The sequence below is a fragment of the Pogonomyrmex barbatus genome, unplaced genomic scaffold (genome assembly GCF_055798465.1).
Source record: "Pogonomyrmex barbatus isolate J1 unplaced genomic scaffold, ASM5579846v1 scaffold16, whole genome shotgun sequence".
Lineage (NCBI taxonomy): Eukaryota > Metazoa > Arthropoda > Insecta > Hymenoptera > Formicidae > Pogonomyrmex > Pogonomyrmex barbatus.
In genome coordinates, this window is record NW_028297112.1 from 2,358,030 (window position 1) to 2,373,700 (window position 15,671).

At 34.4% G+C, this 15,671-nt stretch overlaps 1 protein-coding gene across 4 annotated transcripts in view; it reads right to left on the reverse strand.

The window, feature by feature from the left end:
• The window catches only part of LOC105425770 (uncharacterized), a 155,168-nt gene that overhangs the window by 60,465 nt on the left and 79,032 nt on the right, over nt 1-15,671 (reverse strand). For 3 of the 4 annotated variants that reach the window (XM_089074090.1, XM_011636681.3, XM_089074091.1), the window contains exon 2: nt 4,080-4,297. In XM_089074090.1, coding sequence (XP_088930216.1) covers nt 4,080-4,297 — 218 coding nt within the window. The remainder of the gene's footprint in view (nt 1-4,079; nt 4,298-15,671) is intronic. The other variant, XM_089074089.1, reaches the window with a different exon arrangement.

Here is a 15,671-nt window from a genome sequence, read left to right on the forward strand (position 1 = left end):
AAAAGCTCTTTCGCGAGATTCGAATCGTTTCGGCGCAGGCACGGAGCCACTTTCGAGTCGAACTCTCCTTATGGTTCTACAGGGAATACGCCTTCATTCAGGAAACGCCTTTCCCCAGCTTGGAAAATTCCCATGCAACCTGTACCAGGAAAAAGTACCGCCGCGCTGATTCGTTCACGTGCAGTCGTCATGCCGGAAACGCTTCCATCGTGAAAACAGAAGCGTCGTCGGACAACCAGGAATTCCGCGCGTGCTTTCAAGCCAATGACACGAGCGATCGCTCGTTTTCGCGACATAATCTCAAGCGAGTCACACGACGGATGATTCCTTTACGTAATAACTACGTAATAACTATATATCGATGTAAGATAACTGGAATTAGAAATGTACGCGAATTATCCTATTATTCCATTTCGAAAGTGAATTAAAATTGGAAAAATCGATTCGTTTTTCACAAATATTATATAATTCTATTGGATTTTTCTGCTATTAAAAAGTTATCGCTTATTAACTTCCACTTATAATTCCGTTTGAAGAAGATGGAGTATTTTAATAACTTGATAACAAATTATTATAAGTAAAATTATTACATATGTTAAATCTTAATATTAAAGATTTTAAGATTTAAAATACATAATTATTAACATTTTATTTTAATATTTTTCTTAATTTTTAAATTCAAACAATTATAACTTTTTAATACAACTTACAATTATTTGAATTTCCACTTATTAAATTACAGAGTAAGTTACTATCTATTACTTCGAGAGTAACCTAAATTGGAACAATTCATATAAATTCATTTTTTAAAATTATATAATTATATAATTCTATTAAATTTGTTCTGCTATAGAAAAACTTATCGCTGTTAACTTCCGTCTATAACGTTCGAAAAAGATGGAGTATTTAAATAATAATAATATAAATAATTTTTTATAAATAAATTACGTATTTTAAATCTTAAGTTTTAATATTTTAGTATTTTTCTTAATTTTTAAATTTTCATACAACTTATAATTATTTTCTATTTGTTGAATAATAGAATAAACTTAACATAACTTTACATAAATTCTCTTTCCGCAAAAGCGATAACTATCGAATGAAAGTACTTTAGAACTCCATAAACTGTTCACAGTTAACATGATCGTAGGTTAATCCATTATAAGAGAACATAATACATAGATTACACACACTTCACAATGTGTTTTATGAGCTTGTTTTATGAATCGACCTTTTGTTAAGAGACCAAATAAATCATTCAGAAAGAAAATTCTTCCACATTGTGCTTGATCTTTTGGATTATCGACCATCGTTAGTTTTTCCTGCACTACGTTATAATCTGCCTATAGAAAGTATCCAAAAGCGCTATAAATCCCATTGGAAACATTATGGATAGTCATTGAAATAAAACGGGTGATTGAGTGGATGAACTGTATTTATGTCGTAAAACTATACTTATTATTCCTTTATGACTCAATCTGTTAGAAGCATAAACGAAAATCCAATTTCGTAACAATTTTAATAATAATAACGTTTTTACACACACATGCGCGCGCGCGTGTGTGTATGTGCATGTGTGTGCATAAAGAATGGAGAATATTATAATATTTTATAGGACTTATACTTTGAAAAATAAACGTCATTAGATGAAGTATATTCAGCAGCTAAAAAAATATATAGTAAAATGTGCAAGAGAACGCGCTAAATCTCATGAAAAGCAAGATCCGGAGAAGAGGATAAGATCGTCAACGAAATAAAAGAGTAACTCCATTTTCGCATTCTGGTGGGATCATACGTACAATGGTTCCTTCCACGAATCGGCGGAATATGAAATATGAAATCGATACGTGGACTCGCGAAAACCGCAAACCGACGGATATAACCGATGAAGATTTTTATTGTACACCGAAGATAAGTTATTATACCGCAATACTGCGCGAATAACATCGCTTTTTTTTTCTGAGATAATAGAAGTGGGGACCATTCTGAATTGGAACGCTTGATCCTTCCTGAAGAACATTGCTCAATGATGCTGACGCGAACCTAAACTTTCTTTATTATATAAGTACACACGCCTATTCCAAATTCCATTATAAAGAGCAAGTTTCGATTAAAAAAAAAAAAAAAATAATAATAATAATAATAATGGCAAAAAGATAATTACTAATGTTATATACTCGATTTTCGTTAGAATAAGATTAAATCATGATTGTCATAAATGAATGATTTAATGTCGAAGGAAGAGAGACTTAAAGCGATATATTCTAAGAACGTTATTTGTCACCGACAATCTCGTTACACCGCCAGGTCTGTTCTACCCTCCTCTCTTTAGCCCGCACGACCTCAAACGAATTTGTCAGTTGCACGCTTCGCGAAACACAAGGGTGCCGTTTTCAGGTCAGTTGCCATTATTTCGCGAACCAAGATTTTAGACCAGCGTGAGACGTACCTCCTTTCCCGGCCTCGCGCGAGAGATCCATAATTGCCAGTGAATTAAGCTCAAAGAAAACAAGTTTTCATGCGGGCGCATTCTCGGCGGACTTTTCTCGCGGAATTTCTTCCCGCCGTTGCATTCCTGTTGAGAGAATAAATCGCACACACACACACACACACACACACCGATGCTTCTTCTCCGACTTTCCGCCTTGCTCGATTACCATTCTCGCGAAAATTTCGCGGGAGCTCCTTTGACGATGTTTACAGCTACATTTGAGTTTCTTTGACGAAGCTTCTTCTTTTAGTTCGCGTAAATCAAACTCGCAATTTTGAAAAATCGCAACGAAAAATCGGATAGAAAGGTGAAGGAAGAGGCGAAAATATGGAGTGTTTTAACTTTTTAAATTTAAATATCCAGTTTTACGTATTAATCTAAGAACTAATAAGCGTAAATAGAAACGTTGACAAAAATAATCGCGATTAGAAGGCAATCTCGTTTTTACGCAAGACTTTTAAAAAAATAAGAACGGCTGTAGTCTGAGGCACGAATTCATACGTCCGTTTTACGACGCTTGAAACGTACGAAGGTTGACCCCAAAAGGGGAATTCGGTTTACGATTCTTTCCAGTTCGGTACTCACACGGGATAGAACGAAAAGGAGACGAAAGTGGGATGAATATATTACCTACGTTCTTCTCCGGGTTAGAAATGAAGAGCTCGAGAGGAGCTAATAAATGTAAGACGTTGAATAAAATTTCAAGACAAAACGACTGAGAGACCAAGGTGTCGTCACAAAAATTGACTTGGCGTAAATGACAACGTGAAATCTCTTTCGGATATATCAAAATAGAACGAGCAATCAGAGCTATGAAACAAAGATAACACATCCTATATTTGATCGGCGTTCGAATTCTTCAAAAGTTCCAAATTTAAGCGGCTCAGATTGAATAGAGTTTGAACTCGCGAAACTTCCTTTCAAAAGCTGAAGAGGCAGAATCGGAAGATAATCGGAATTTAAAGTACGTCCAAATATTAAACTTTCCGTGGGAGAATGGAATCATGTCTTACCAAGTTTTGCAAATTTGCAAACTTTGTGCACGTCATTACACGAGAATCTATGCGATCTGCCTATTAACTTATTACAAAAAAAAAGTATGTGACATTGAGCACTCGTTGTACTTTAATTTAATGTCAATTTTATGCGACATAATTTGGTAATAGTACTATTACATAAGATTTAAGATTTTACAGAAATAAGTTGTAATATCTTAGTTAATAAAATGTTCCATACAATTTAAAAAAATATGTATCTTAAGTATGTATCTTTTTTCTTTAAGTAAAAATATGTATCTTAAATATGTATCTTAATCTCTCTTTAAATATGTATCTCTATCTGCGAAAACAACAAAAATGTTTCAAATAGAAAAGTTAATTATCTTCTAACAAAATATTTAATAAAAATTTCTAATTACTTTAAATCTAATTGCTTTGTTTTTTTCACTAGTTTGCATTTTCTAAGTCTAATTAAATCAATCAACGCATTCAACGAGCGATAATTTTCAATAAACTTGAAAATCACACACGTTACGCCGCCCGATTGGCATTTATCTATGGCGGAACGAGAGAATTTCATTGGCACATACCTGCACTGATTGCGGCCAGATGCATGTGTGATTCGTCGGCCTGTCCCCCGCGATCATCGGAGGAACGGACGAGTTGCATTTGCTGATGCCGTACATTCCCGTTCTTCCATATTGAGCGTGTTCGACAAGGATGGTTGTGCCGGGTGGGCATTTTAACGTCATCGTTTCCTCGTCGCAAGCCGCGCGTTGATAGGTCTTCAGGGTGCCTGACAACAGGGCTGTCCAGTTAAAAAAGAAAGACCGCACGACCACACGTGTAAATCGTGTAAAAATGGAATCAAACGAGCCGCAGTACGACGTACGATTCGAATAAAATTATATTATATCGTTGTGATCGATAATAATCAATATAGATCAATGTGTAAATGAGAAGCAAAATATAAAATAAATGCAGAACATCGTGCAACGTGGGAAAACGTGGGAATAAAGAAGGGCACGAAAGAAAAGGCGCGCGAAAAGATATTGGTATCGAAGATCGATCGACGAACCGTAATGGCATCGTCACCGCAACAGTGATCAATTTAAGGGGATTCAGAGTAATTAACGAGTGGATCAGCCAGGGATTGGTTCGACGGAGCGGGACCGGATGTATCAATGGCACAAATTCGTCCGCGAAAGCAGCGTCGTTTCGTTTACACACGATACGCGGTTTAACATAACGAATAGGGAAGCAGTCGACATTTGCGGAATTTAACGCGGAGATCGTTCGTGACGATGGAGTTTGCGGACGGAACCGCAGACGATACCAACGTGTAAATGCAGATTCGCGCGATAATTTCGCGAGTCCGGCGTTCAATAAAGGCCGGTATCGCCGGATCGCAGAAGTTTTCGAGGAAATGGCGAAGTGATTGTAGGAATGCACGATAATAGTGATCCGCGAGTGAGAGTAATGTGTGATAAAGCGTAGGAAATATCCATTTTGTTATTGATATTGATAATTCAGGCATTGACGCATATATATGAATAGTTAACAGGGTGAGAGTAACAGTTAACAGTGTCAGCGGGAGGAATATAATATCAAGCGTACATGCCAAATTTTCAAGCAAATGCGAAATAAATTGAATAAAATACATCAATGTGTGTGTGTGTGTGTGTGTGTGTGTGTGTGTGTGTGTGTGTGTGTGTGTGTGTGTGTGTATGTAAATATGTATAGATGTCACCGTCACCAATGTGCGTTAATATGTCACCGAAATCACCACCACCATCACCACCACCATCACCACCATCACCACCACCACCACCACCACCACCATCACCACCACCACCACCACCACCACCATCATCACCACCATAGTTAGAGAGTCGTCGTCACCAGCATCGAGTTATCAGCAGGCATAGATGAGTGCGGCCAGAGTCGACATCCCGATGAGAAACATGAAAAATAAAACAGATAAAAAAAGCCTGTTAGTTATGTCGTGAGCAGTCACGTACGAGAGATGCGAAATATGCAAATTCTTCAATATTTCCTAACGGCAGGAGGAATTGCGCACGGAGGAGCAAAGTCGATAATTCACGCGGCGACGAAGGAACATCTGTCCGACCCGATATTGGTCGTTTCTCCTGCGACGAGGCGTTCGCGGTAAGATGGCGGTAAAGCATAGCATACGCCAATTTTCCCAATTTTCCCAATTTTATTGAGTAAATTTGTAGAACGAAAGAAGATCATAAGCGTTTTGATTATTCGGATATACTCGTAATTATGCCACGAATGTTATTGCCTTCTTTTGCAAGTATTAAATACTCGTGAAAACTTTGCCAACAAAATAATATTTCTATTTTTTTAATATTTCATCTCTTCTGAATTTATCATTAATTTGCATTCGTTGTTGTATCATCACAATATCGAATTTTATATTTGATATTCGCGCGAAAAAATATATTAATTAATTACTGTTAATATTAATCGAGAAAACATTTCACCAAATTATATATGTAAAAATCAGGAAACAAAATATCCGGAAATAAAGTAATAAAATTATGATTACCATTATTAAAAGGATTAAGATGGTTATTTTATATTCACCAATAAATATTTTTTAATCTGTCTCATATTACACGTTATAAAATTGTTCAATAAAATTTTTAAAAGGAAAGTGTTATTGTACCATAACGGGCTTTTGCGTTATATGTCAACCGGCGGTATCGTATAATCTGCGACATTGTATAATTCGTTGCCTTTTCCATCGACAAGGCTCGCAATAATGTCGCGACATCGCGGCGTTGAGAAGCAGAGTGCTTCTCGACATAGTCGGTACATTGTCTTGATAACGATCGTCTTCGTCCCGGCGTCTAGATTATATGCATAAAGCCGCGCACAAAGAGTAATGCATACAAACGATTGTTGCACCGGCAATAACAAACCTAGGTCGCGCTATTACATTTCTCCCGCCCTCTCCCCCCTCCTCCCCCCCGGTGCACGTCCGTAAATCAACGACTGCAAGTATGCAAACCGTAAAGCACTGAACTGCACTAGCAGCTACTTGGGATCTTCGGAGGACCGCTGTAACTCGACTACGTGATTGGAATTGGACCGAGCAATCCGATATTCGCCTCTTGATCTCCGAAGGTGAAGAATGCGCGTGAACAATTCACAGGCGTCAAGTTTTGTGTATTGCGATTCGATTAGATTTACTCGATTAAATTGTCCGTGATCTCTTTCTCTGTGCCTCCATCCCGCTCTCCTTTCCTCCCCCCCTCCACCTCTCTGTCTCTCGTGCGCGCTGAATATTTCCCTCGTTCCTGTCTATTGAAATAATCACTTCGTCGTCACTTGTGCAGATTGTCGTCGAACACGGAGCGAAAGAACGCGAACAAACTCTGAGATAGACCGGATAATAATACACGAAATATTTGAGATAATTCTGTAGCAGTTCTTTGGAGCGTTTATTTGTAATGCCCTCACAATTTTTCTTTTTACTTAGCACTTTGATCATTTAAAAAAAAAAAAAAAGAAGACACTATTTTACATTCAAAAAAGATCCAACAAACAAACGCTTTTGTTTCAGACAATTTTGAAGATATCTCTCCACATGTTTTACGTATTTATTTTATATATTTGATATATTTATTTTATTCATTTAAAAATGTAAGTCTAGAATTATCATCGCTTATTTTTACTACATAGCAAAGTTCACCGTAATAAAAATGAAAGATCTCGTTGAACCTTTGTCGTATTTTCATTCTAAAAATATCATACTATTTCTAGACGCCATTTCCACACCCACTCGTTATTCTAATACACTTAATCAGCGTCTATTCATTGCCGTGCACGCTAACAGACGACTACAAAAAAAAAAAAAAAAGATATATTTTACATGTAACGTGCTCTTATTACCGAAAGTAGGTTAACGAACAACAGTTTCAGAAACTGTATTCCAATTTCTCTTCTATAATTATTATTAGAGTTCGTACGGAAATTAAACGCCAGCATATCATAGACTAATCAAACCTAATGACATTTGAACATTACTACTATGTTTATACAATAAGTAATAAATACACATGTAATTCGTGACATTATTATATAAACAGCACAAATTAATATGTAAATATATATTAATAGGTATATAAATTAATATATAATTAATATATCATTTAATCACTTTAATATTTTTGCACTTAAAAGGATGCATAAAGGATATTGATTATAAAAAAGTTATGTATTGGAAAAAAACAGAATTATTATACGAAAGAAGAAAGATATTGTGTTGTATTATAATGCAAATTCATTGTATTCTGTTGTGCGCGCGGTTTAAGTACAATGAGTTAATATTTTGCAATAAAATAATTTGAGACTTTATTGTAAAACATAAAGAATGTCTGCCAACAACACAATGAAATTATATATAAAATATATATAATTTATAATTATATATAATTATAATTATATATAAAATAAAAAAATTACTCAATATGTTATAATCAACTATTATAATTTTATTTATTTAAATTATTAAAAATGTTTCCGAGAAAAGAGCATATCTCGAAGAGATTTTGTGATTTATATACGTGCTATTGTATCGAAAAAACGGAATTATAACTTTTTTTGTATGTTTTATCAAAAACTTTAATGAAAATGTTTCTCTTCTCTTTTTTTTTTTTAGTGTAAAAGCAGTAGCTGTACTCAGGATGATTCTTTTCGTTGAATGTTCCTTCCCAGACCGTTCGATTTCACTCTCATCTTGTCTCCCACTTACACGAACATGTTCGCACTTTTATGGCGACAAGCTGTAAAATAACTCACGGCTACGGGAAGTAAATTGTTGTTCTGGTAACGGATGAACATGGAAGCGGAAGTAGGACTGTGAATTCGAATGTTTATTCAGTTGCAACCTTACGAGCGCGACTTCCGCGGGGAACACATTATTTAAAAGGTCCATTTATCCAGCAGATCGTATATCGTGTATCGAATCGAAAGGGAGAGAGAGGACAAAAGCTGGAAAACAGCTTGTAAATTCGTAACTTGACATGAATGGCGCGTCCGTTCCTACTTTTGGCGTATCGCTTTACCATATGATTTTCACTCCTTTTTCAATCACGTACTTGTTATTATTCCATCCATGTATCTCGCTTAAAACGATCAATAGGAGTTATATTGCAAACAATAACGAATAATTATAATGCATTATCCATATAACTTCTAACTAAAATTGGATTTAAACACGATGTACATAATGAAATTTCATTCTGTTTATGCATTAAATATGTTTTTCATCTCATTATTATTGTAAATAGAATATCTTATTATTGTAAATAGAAGAGCCTTGATCCAATAAGTTGTTATTTTGTAGCTACTATGTTAAAAAACGCAAATAACGTAATATTTCGCGATGAAAGATTAACCCAAATCGAACGTACGTCTAGAGATATTTCGACTTAATTCGTTTGGCTAATCCAAGGTTTAAGGTTCCTCGAAACGAAGCTTACCAGAGGATTAAAGTATCGTTGCTCCGATAGAATGGATACCATGGTGCAATGTAAACGTGTCGGAGTCCAGCAAGGAAGTTTGATAATAATGACCGTACTAGTTTCGCAACAATCGTGTGCAATTATAGTAAATCGCCGTAGAATATAGGCCAATAAAATATATTAAAAAATAATTTATTTTCACACTTTACCAAGAAAAATGAAAAATGTCCTTTTATTTTAGTTTTACATACATCCATATGTTTCATAAAATCATAATAATGCAAATAATTTGGATAAACAAACATGTATAAATATTAAAATAATGAAAGCATAATATTTTTATGTATTGGCAAGCTATAACTAATTACGGTAATATTGTAACAAAAATCATTAAAATGGAATATAATAAAAAGCAACGTAATGCGATATATCCTTGCCATTAATAATTAAAACAGTACTTCAATACTACTATGCAGGAATATCTCATTTCACTACTCCGTTCTAACCATTATTACAATAACGTCCATTTGATTTTGATTCCTGTACTAATTAAATTCTCCTAACTTTCATGACACACGCCAACGATTACGTTTTGCAACTACAGCTCACTCAGAACTTCTCTTGAATCTAATTGTACGTTAATGTGCATTTACGAAACCGAAACATGAAATATATCATTTATGACGTTTAAGATTAATTTAACATCAAATTAACAAAAGGCTGTAGCACCTGATAAACATGTATCTTCAGGTTGTTTGCAAAAAGCTAATTATCCAATATTAACATTAAACACGCGGTTACATATAAATTGTAAAATAAAATTTAAATCAGCGAATTAAAGTTTAAATTCAAATAAAATTAACCATTTTCGAAAAAGCAAATATTAAACTTTCTGCTTTTCCATCAATATTATCATTGCATTTTACAAAATGGCAAGCTTTTAGCATTTGCTTTGTAAAACTTAAAAAAAGATTTCAATTTTCAAACTGTGATTATTCGATCTATGTAAATCGATCTAACGAACACGGTTCATATAATACCTCAATATATAAATGTTAAATTTATTTCATATAATACAATACAATATCGTAATACGCGTAGAATTTTATCTAACAGAGTTACTTTTGTAGAAATAAATTTAAACTGAATTGCCAGCTATAATCGTATCGATAAGTAAAGATCATGAGAGGACCGATGGCAGTTTAGATTTGCAGTCAGATTCGACCAATGTCTCGAGATTCTATCGTTACCGGAAGGACGTGCCGTCCGAGTTGCTTACGAGGCAGCTTGTACAAAACTCGCTTCGTTCGTTCTGTGGAACAACTAAAATCTGGAAGCGATGCCAACTTTTCAGAACTCGACCAGATAGGGCATTGTAGCCGTTTCCTCTTTCTCTCTGTCTCCCTTCCTCTCCCTTTTCTCTCTCTCTCTCTCTCTCTCTCTCTCTCTCTCTCTCTCTCTCTCTCTCTCTCTCTCTCTTCCCTTTCTTGTTATTACAAGTGCAGCCACTCAGACTTTTAACTTTTTATGCTTTTTACATTAAACGACGGTCACGAGTATCGTGACTTTATAAAAAACTGTGACGATGGAAAACGAATGAAATTTCAGAATACGGTTCAAAAGCGGTTTTAAACTTTAAAAATTGCTATTAACGTTGTGATATTTACCATTCATACGTACGCAATCGGCTTTTTTCACGTGTAAACAATTAACCAATTTCAGCTAAATTAAAAAAAAACTAATGGTACAAACGAAACAGTTTTAGCATTTTTATTTAATCTCGTTGAGACTTTTTTTAACGTTGAAAAAAAATGTATAATCATACATTATTCTAAATAATTATGTTTTTATATTATGTTTAATAATTATGCTAATAATTATGTTATGTATTATATTATGCTATGTGCTATAAATATACAACTAACTTATTACTAATTATTATTAAACTTTAACTCTCTCTGTTCAGCGCAACAGATTATTTAAAAGGTGAGCGAGAAACTATCTCAAACTTTATAAGCCTCATTTGCAATCCAACCGAAATCCATATCATGTATAACAGGGGTTAAGTAAACTTGAACTTTTCTCTTCCTATGCGTCTCCAAAATAGTCAATTCAAATTATAAAACTAATACAATAAAGCACACATTCGCCGAGAGCATTATCCTTTTTTCCACCAGAATAAAAAACGATAAATGTCGATGAACGTGAACGTAGAAACGTAGATAATTAAAAAATTCCGCGGCGATAAACAAAATCCCCCCATTTTGCACGTGAGATAATCAACAAAAAAGTTTATTAACGTGTACCGCCGGTGTACGCGCGTCTACATGTGGGGTGTATTTAAAATGCAAGATAACACATTGTGCATTCGAATTACCGGGGAGAGAACATACGTGCATATGATTACTGATTATTGCTTACGCATCGTCAGGGATTAACGAATTTCGATGAAAACGTAATCCGCACCGGCGCGGATCGATCCGGCGCTTACGGCATGTGTGCGATGCGCTTATTCGCGTATTCCCGTCAATCTGCACTTTTTGTATTTTCAACAACGGGCAACTGCGTTTCCACGTTGAAACGTATTCGCGGCGCGATACGCCGTTAAATGATTGCGACGCTAACAGAAAAATAGTAAGCTTACCGCGTACGCCAGACTCGCGAGCGCAATTTACGAATTAATTGATAATAGACGTCTGTATATAAGCGCACTTTATCGACAGCATGAGTTTTCAGCTGATGACGTCGGGACAACGCGCGTATAAATTGTTATTGATCATTATCTATATAGTCGGGGTTAATGGATATTTTCCCCAGCCGGGCATAATAACGCATCGAGGAATATGAGTGCGTTCCGCTCGGATATCGTGCCGTTAATTTAATTTCTCTTATTATATATAATATTATTCCGGGAAACTGACATGCATAGCTTTAAATATTAATTTGTTGATTGTATATAGCGAAAAATTAAGCGGACCTTTTTTTTTTCATAGAGAGATCCATCATATTTACAAAATTTTAAGTATGTGAAAATAATTCCGCGTAAATGTCAAGCATTATAATATTTTAAAAATTCTTTTAAAAATCACCGTCCGTATATTCAATTGCAATATATGAGTACTTTATTCACAGTACACAATAAATTTAGAGTTATACGTGAGTCAATAAGTCCCTAGTAATAAATTATTAATTAAAAATATCGTAGCATTAACTTTTTAATAATCTCGTAATAATTATGACCATTAAAAGAAAAATTTTATCAAAACTTTGACAATATTATTTAAAAAGCTAGTAGATAAACATCTAAAAAATAAAAAATACCTCAATTTTCTCAATTTTTTTTATTTGTTCATTTACTGAAGAATCATTGCTCAAGCTTCTTGTTATCGATACACTAATGTACATATCTAACATTCAAATATTTGCGTTTCGGATACTAGAACATAACATTACTGAAACTCATGGTCTATCATGTATACCCACATGTGTAATATCAACCATTATCCATCCATGTGTTGAATTAATCTACAGCAGAACTATTGATATATTTTACCAGATTCTAATCACGAATTATACATTCGATATGACCCATTATTCACATATCTGTCTGAACATTAATTAATTGCTGCGCAATTGCACGGCACGGCCATTTCTCTCGTCAACAGCAGACCAGCGTTTAAAATTGATAGACTCGACCTGTCGACGCTATCGCTAATTGTTATCGCTTATTATCCGCGGTATATAACGATATTTTTCTCAACGTTGGGGGCGCTTCGATCCGACGACCCACCCCGACTACGTCGCGTGCGTGTGTGATTGTTATTAATCGCACCTGAACGCAGCAAAAAGCGGTATTCTATTTTTATTGGCAACCGCGACGCGAAGCGTCGATCAGCGAACTCGTTTCCTTCGTCATTTCACGCGTTGGCGGCACGGAAGTAATTTCTCTCGACGTTCGCGTCAATGATTTCCCCTCGCGCGTGGCTCAATTTTCCTGCGCGCGAGAGAAAGCTCGCCGTCCGGATGGATTAAACAGAGGAACGAGCATTGCGCCACGTTTCATCGCATCCAGAATGCGCGGCGTGTCAAAAAAAAAACGCAATGCGCAACACAATGCGAGCTCTGTCGTGCAAAAATACGTCGGATCCTCCATATTAGATTACGGATTTTTTACCTTCCGGTAACTTAACCGGAAATGATCTTGCGCGCGTACTATCAGGTGTGTTTCCCCGTCGAATGCATCTTCCGTATTAAAAACATAACAAATATAAAAAAAAATTTAATTTTCGAAAGGAAGAAAGAGAATCGCAAAAAATGTGCAGATATACTTTGTTGATAAATTAGATAACTTTGTTGATAAAATGAAAAACTCTGTAGTAAAGAAAACCATTCTACACACTGACAAAAACCGTTGTAAAACTTTAGTCTGCTAGTGGAGTTAAATATCCATTATATAGAATAGGATTTTCCGAAAATGTAGCAGTAAATAAAGTTTTAAAACTCTATTGTTGTACGATTTCTATTCTATTGATGTCGTATATAAAACAAAGTATATTTTTTCAAATATTAAAATATTAGATAAACATTAGATAAACCATAAATTATTATATTTACGTTTATTATAATTATACATTCAGCAACTATTATTTCATTAATATTTAATTTTTTATTCACAATAAATTATGCAAATTTATAGGAAAATTGTACAATAAATATTGTGTAAGTATTGCATCGCTGATTAATATTATATTTAATTATTTATTCATAAAACTTCTATACGTGCTATTTAAATTAGTAAAGGTAAAATAAATCATTATATTTTGTATAATATTGATAATGATAAAGGTTCTCGTTTAATTTATATTTATTTTATTTTGTTAGAAATCGCGCTTGCTCACATCAACATGATATTATCCAAGTAATGCGCCTGCGGCTGACATTAGACACATTTCACTGAAAGCATATCGGAAAAGGTAAACATATTTTATGTAGACGTGCACGGAAAAGATGCTTACAGCTCTGTGTGTCAAAATCCTTCTCTTTCTTTAAAAGAAGAAAATATCAAAGAGCATTTGTTGTAGCTGTTGTTGCCTAGAATGTTAAGAAGATAAAGGATGATAATCCCTGAGAACTACACTTCATATAATACGGAAATTTACGGAACAGTAAACAGAATACGACGCGACTAGTAGCGTTTAACGTTTAAATCCAAATATGTTATGTAATTTTAAGAGATTTAATCTCGTATCAACAATTTCTCAATTTATTAAATATTTAAAAATTTTCATCATTTTACTTAAAAGTGTGTTCAATAATTAATTACGGATTAGAAAGAAAAATATAAATATTTAATATTTAATATTTTTTCTACTTTCATTCAATCAATATCAAAAATAAGCTTTTATGTATTTTTAATAAAAATAGAAATATTAAATATCGATATATTTTTATATTTTCCTTTCTAATTTCCAATTAACTATTGAACACGCTTTTAAATAACATAATTTTTTAATTTTATATATATATATATATAAAATCTTTATTGTGACCTTTATATATTTCGCTAAAAAGAATATAAATTTAAAAGAATATAAAGATAGGCATTACAGCTAAAACACCCAAATTTATAACTCATAGATATAGCGAGGCAAACATAAATATAAAAGACGTGGACTCATATTTACATCTATTCTTCCGGTAGATAAAAGTGTATCACTTTACGCGGAAAAATGCACAACCGTGGCACTAAAATTCTTCCCTGTACTCCGTAAAAATCTTCTTATTCTATATAGTACAAGGAACGTAAGAATCGGCGCGACCGATATGGCGTTGACATTTTCGATTTGAAATAACATTCTCACGATGGAACGCGGCTCTCTGAGTATTACGATGCAGTATTTCTCGACGACAAGAAGAAACGATTCGCGCGAAGAGAGTCCGCTGCAGAAGGCACTTCCCGTCCACTTACAAAGAGAAATACGCCTCGACGTAAGAGCGTCGTTTTACTTTCTGGTCGGTACAAGACTGTAAAAAACTCTGTACTTTTTGACGCGTTCTCAACGGACTCGCGTAAGCTGTTTCACGTCTTTCATTCACTTTGCATGCGCTTTTTTTAAATCTGCACTCTCTCTCATAACGAGGATCAATACGCGATCAATTATTCGCCGGGGGATAAAAAGGCTTTTAAGAGTTTCTCGAGAGTCAAAAATAAAATGAACCACCAGCTTGTCAATGACTCAATGTACTCGGGCGCTTTTTTTTATCATATAAGCTCATTAAAATGTGCACGGCCATGGCCATACATAAATGCCGCGGATATTGCTTGCCTGTGCTATTTTTCGCTCCTCGTGGTATGTAAAAACGTCTCGCCAAGCCTGCGAAGTCATTAATAATAATTTCGTGGTAGCGAAAGCTGAGATAATATTATCACAAGTGTAAGATGCTTGATCCGAGATAATTTCATAGCAATAAGCAATAAAAATTTTGGGATAAACGTCAAAACGTAATAAATTTGAACTAATTGAGACAAGAAGGGGAAATATGAATTATTTATCAAAAATTTCTATATTAATTCCGTAATATTTACTTAATAATCATATCGATCCGTTAAACACAAAACGTGTATGCATAATGTAGTATTTATATTTATTATGCACGTAATAAATCAAATCATTGTTACTTGGA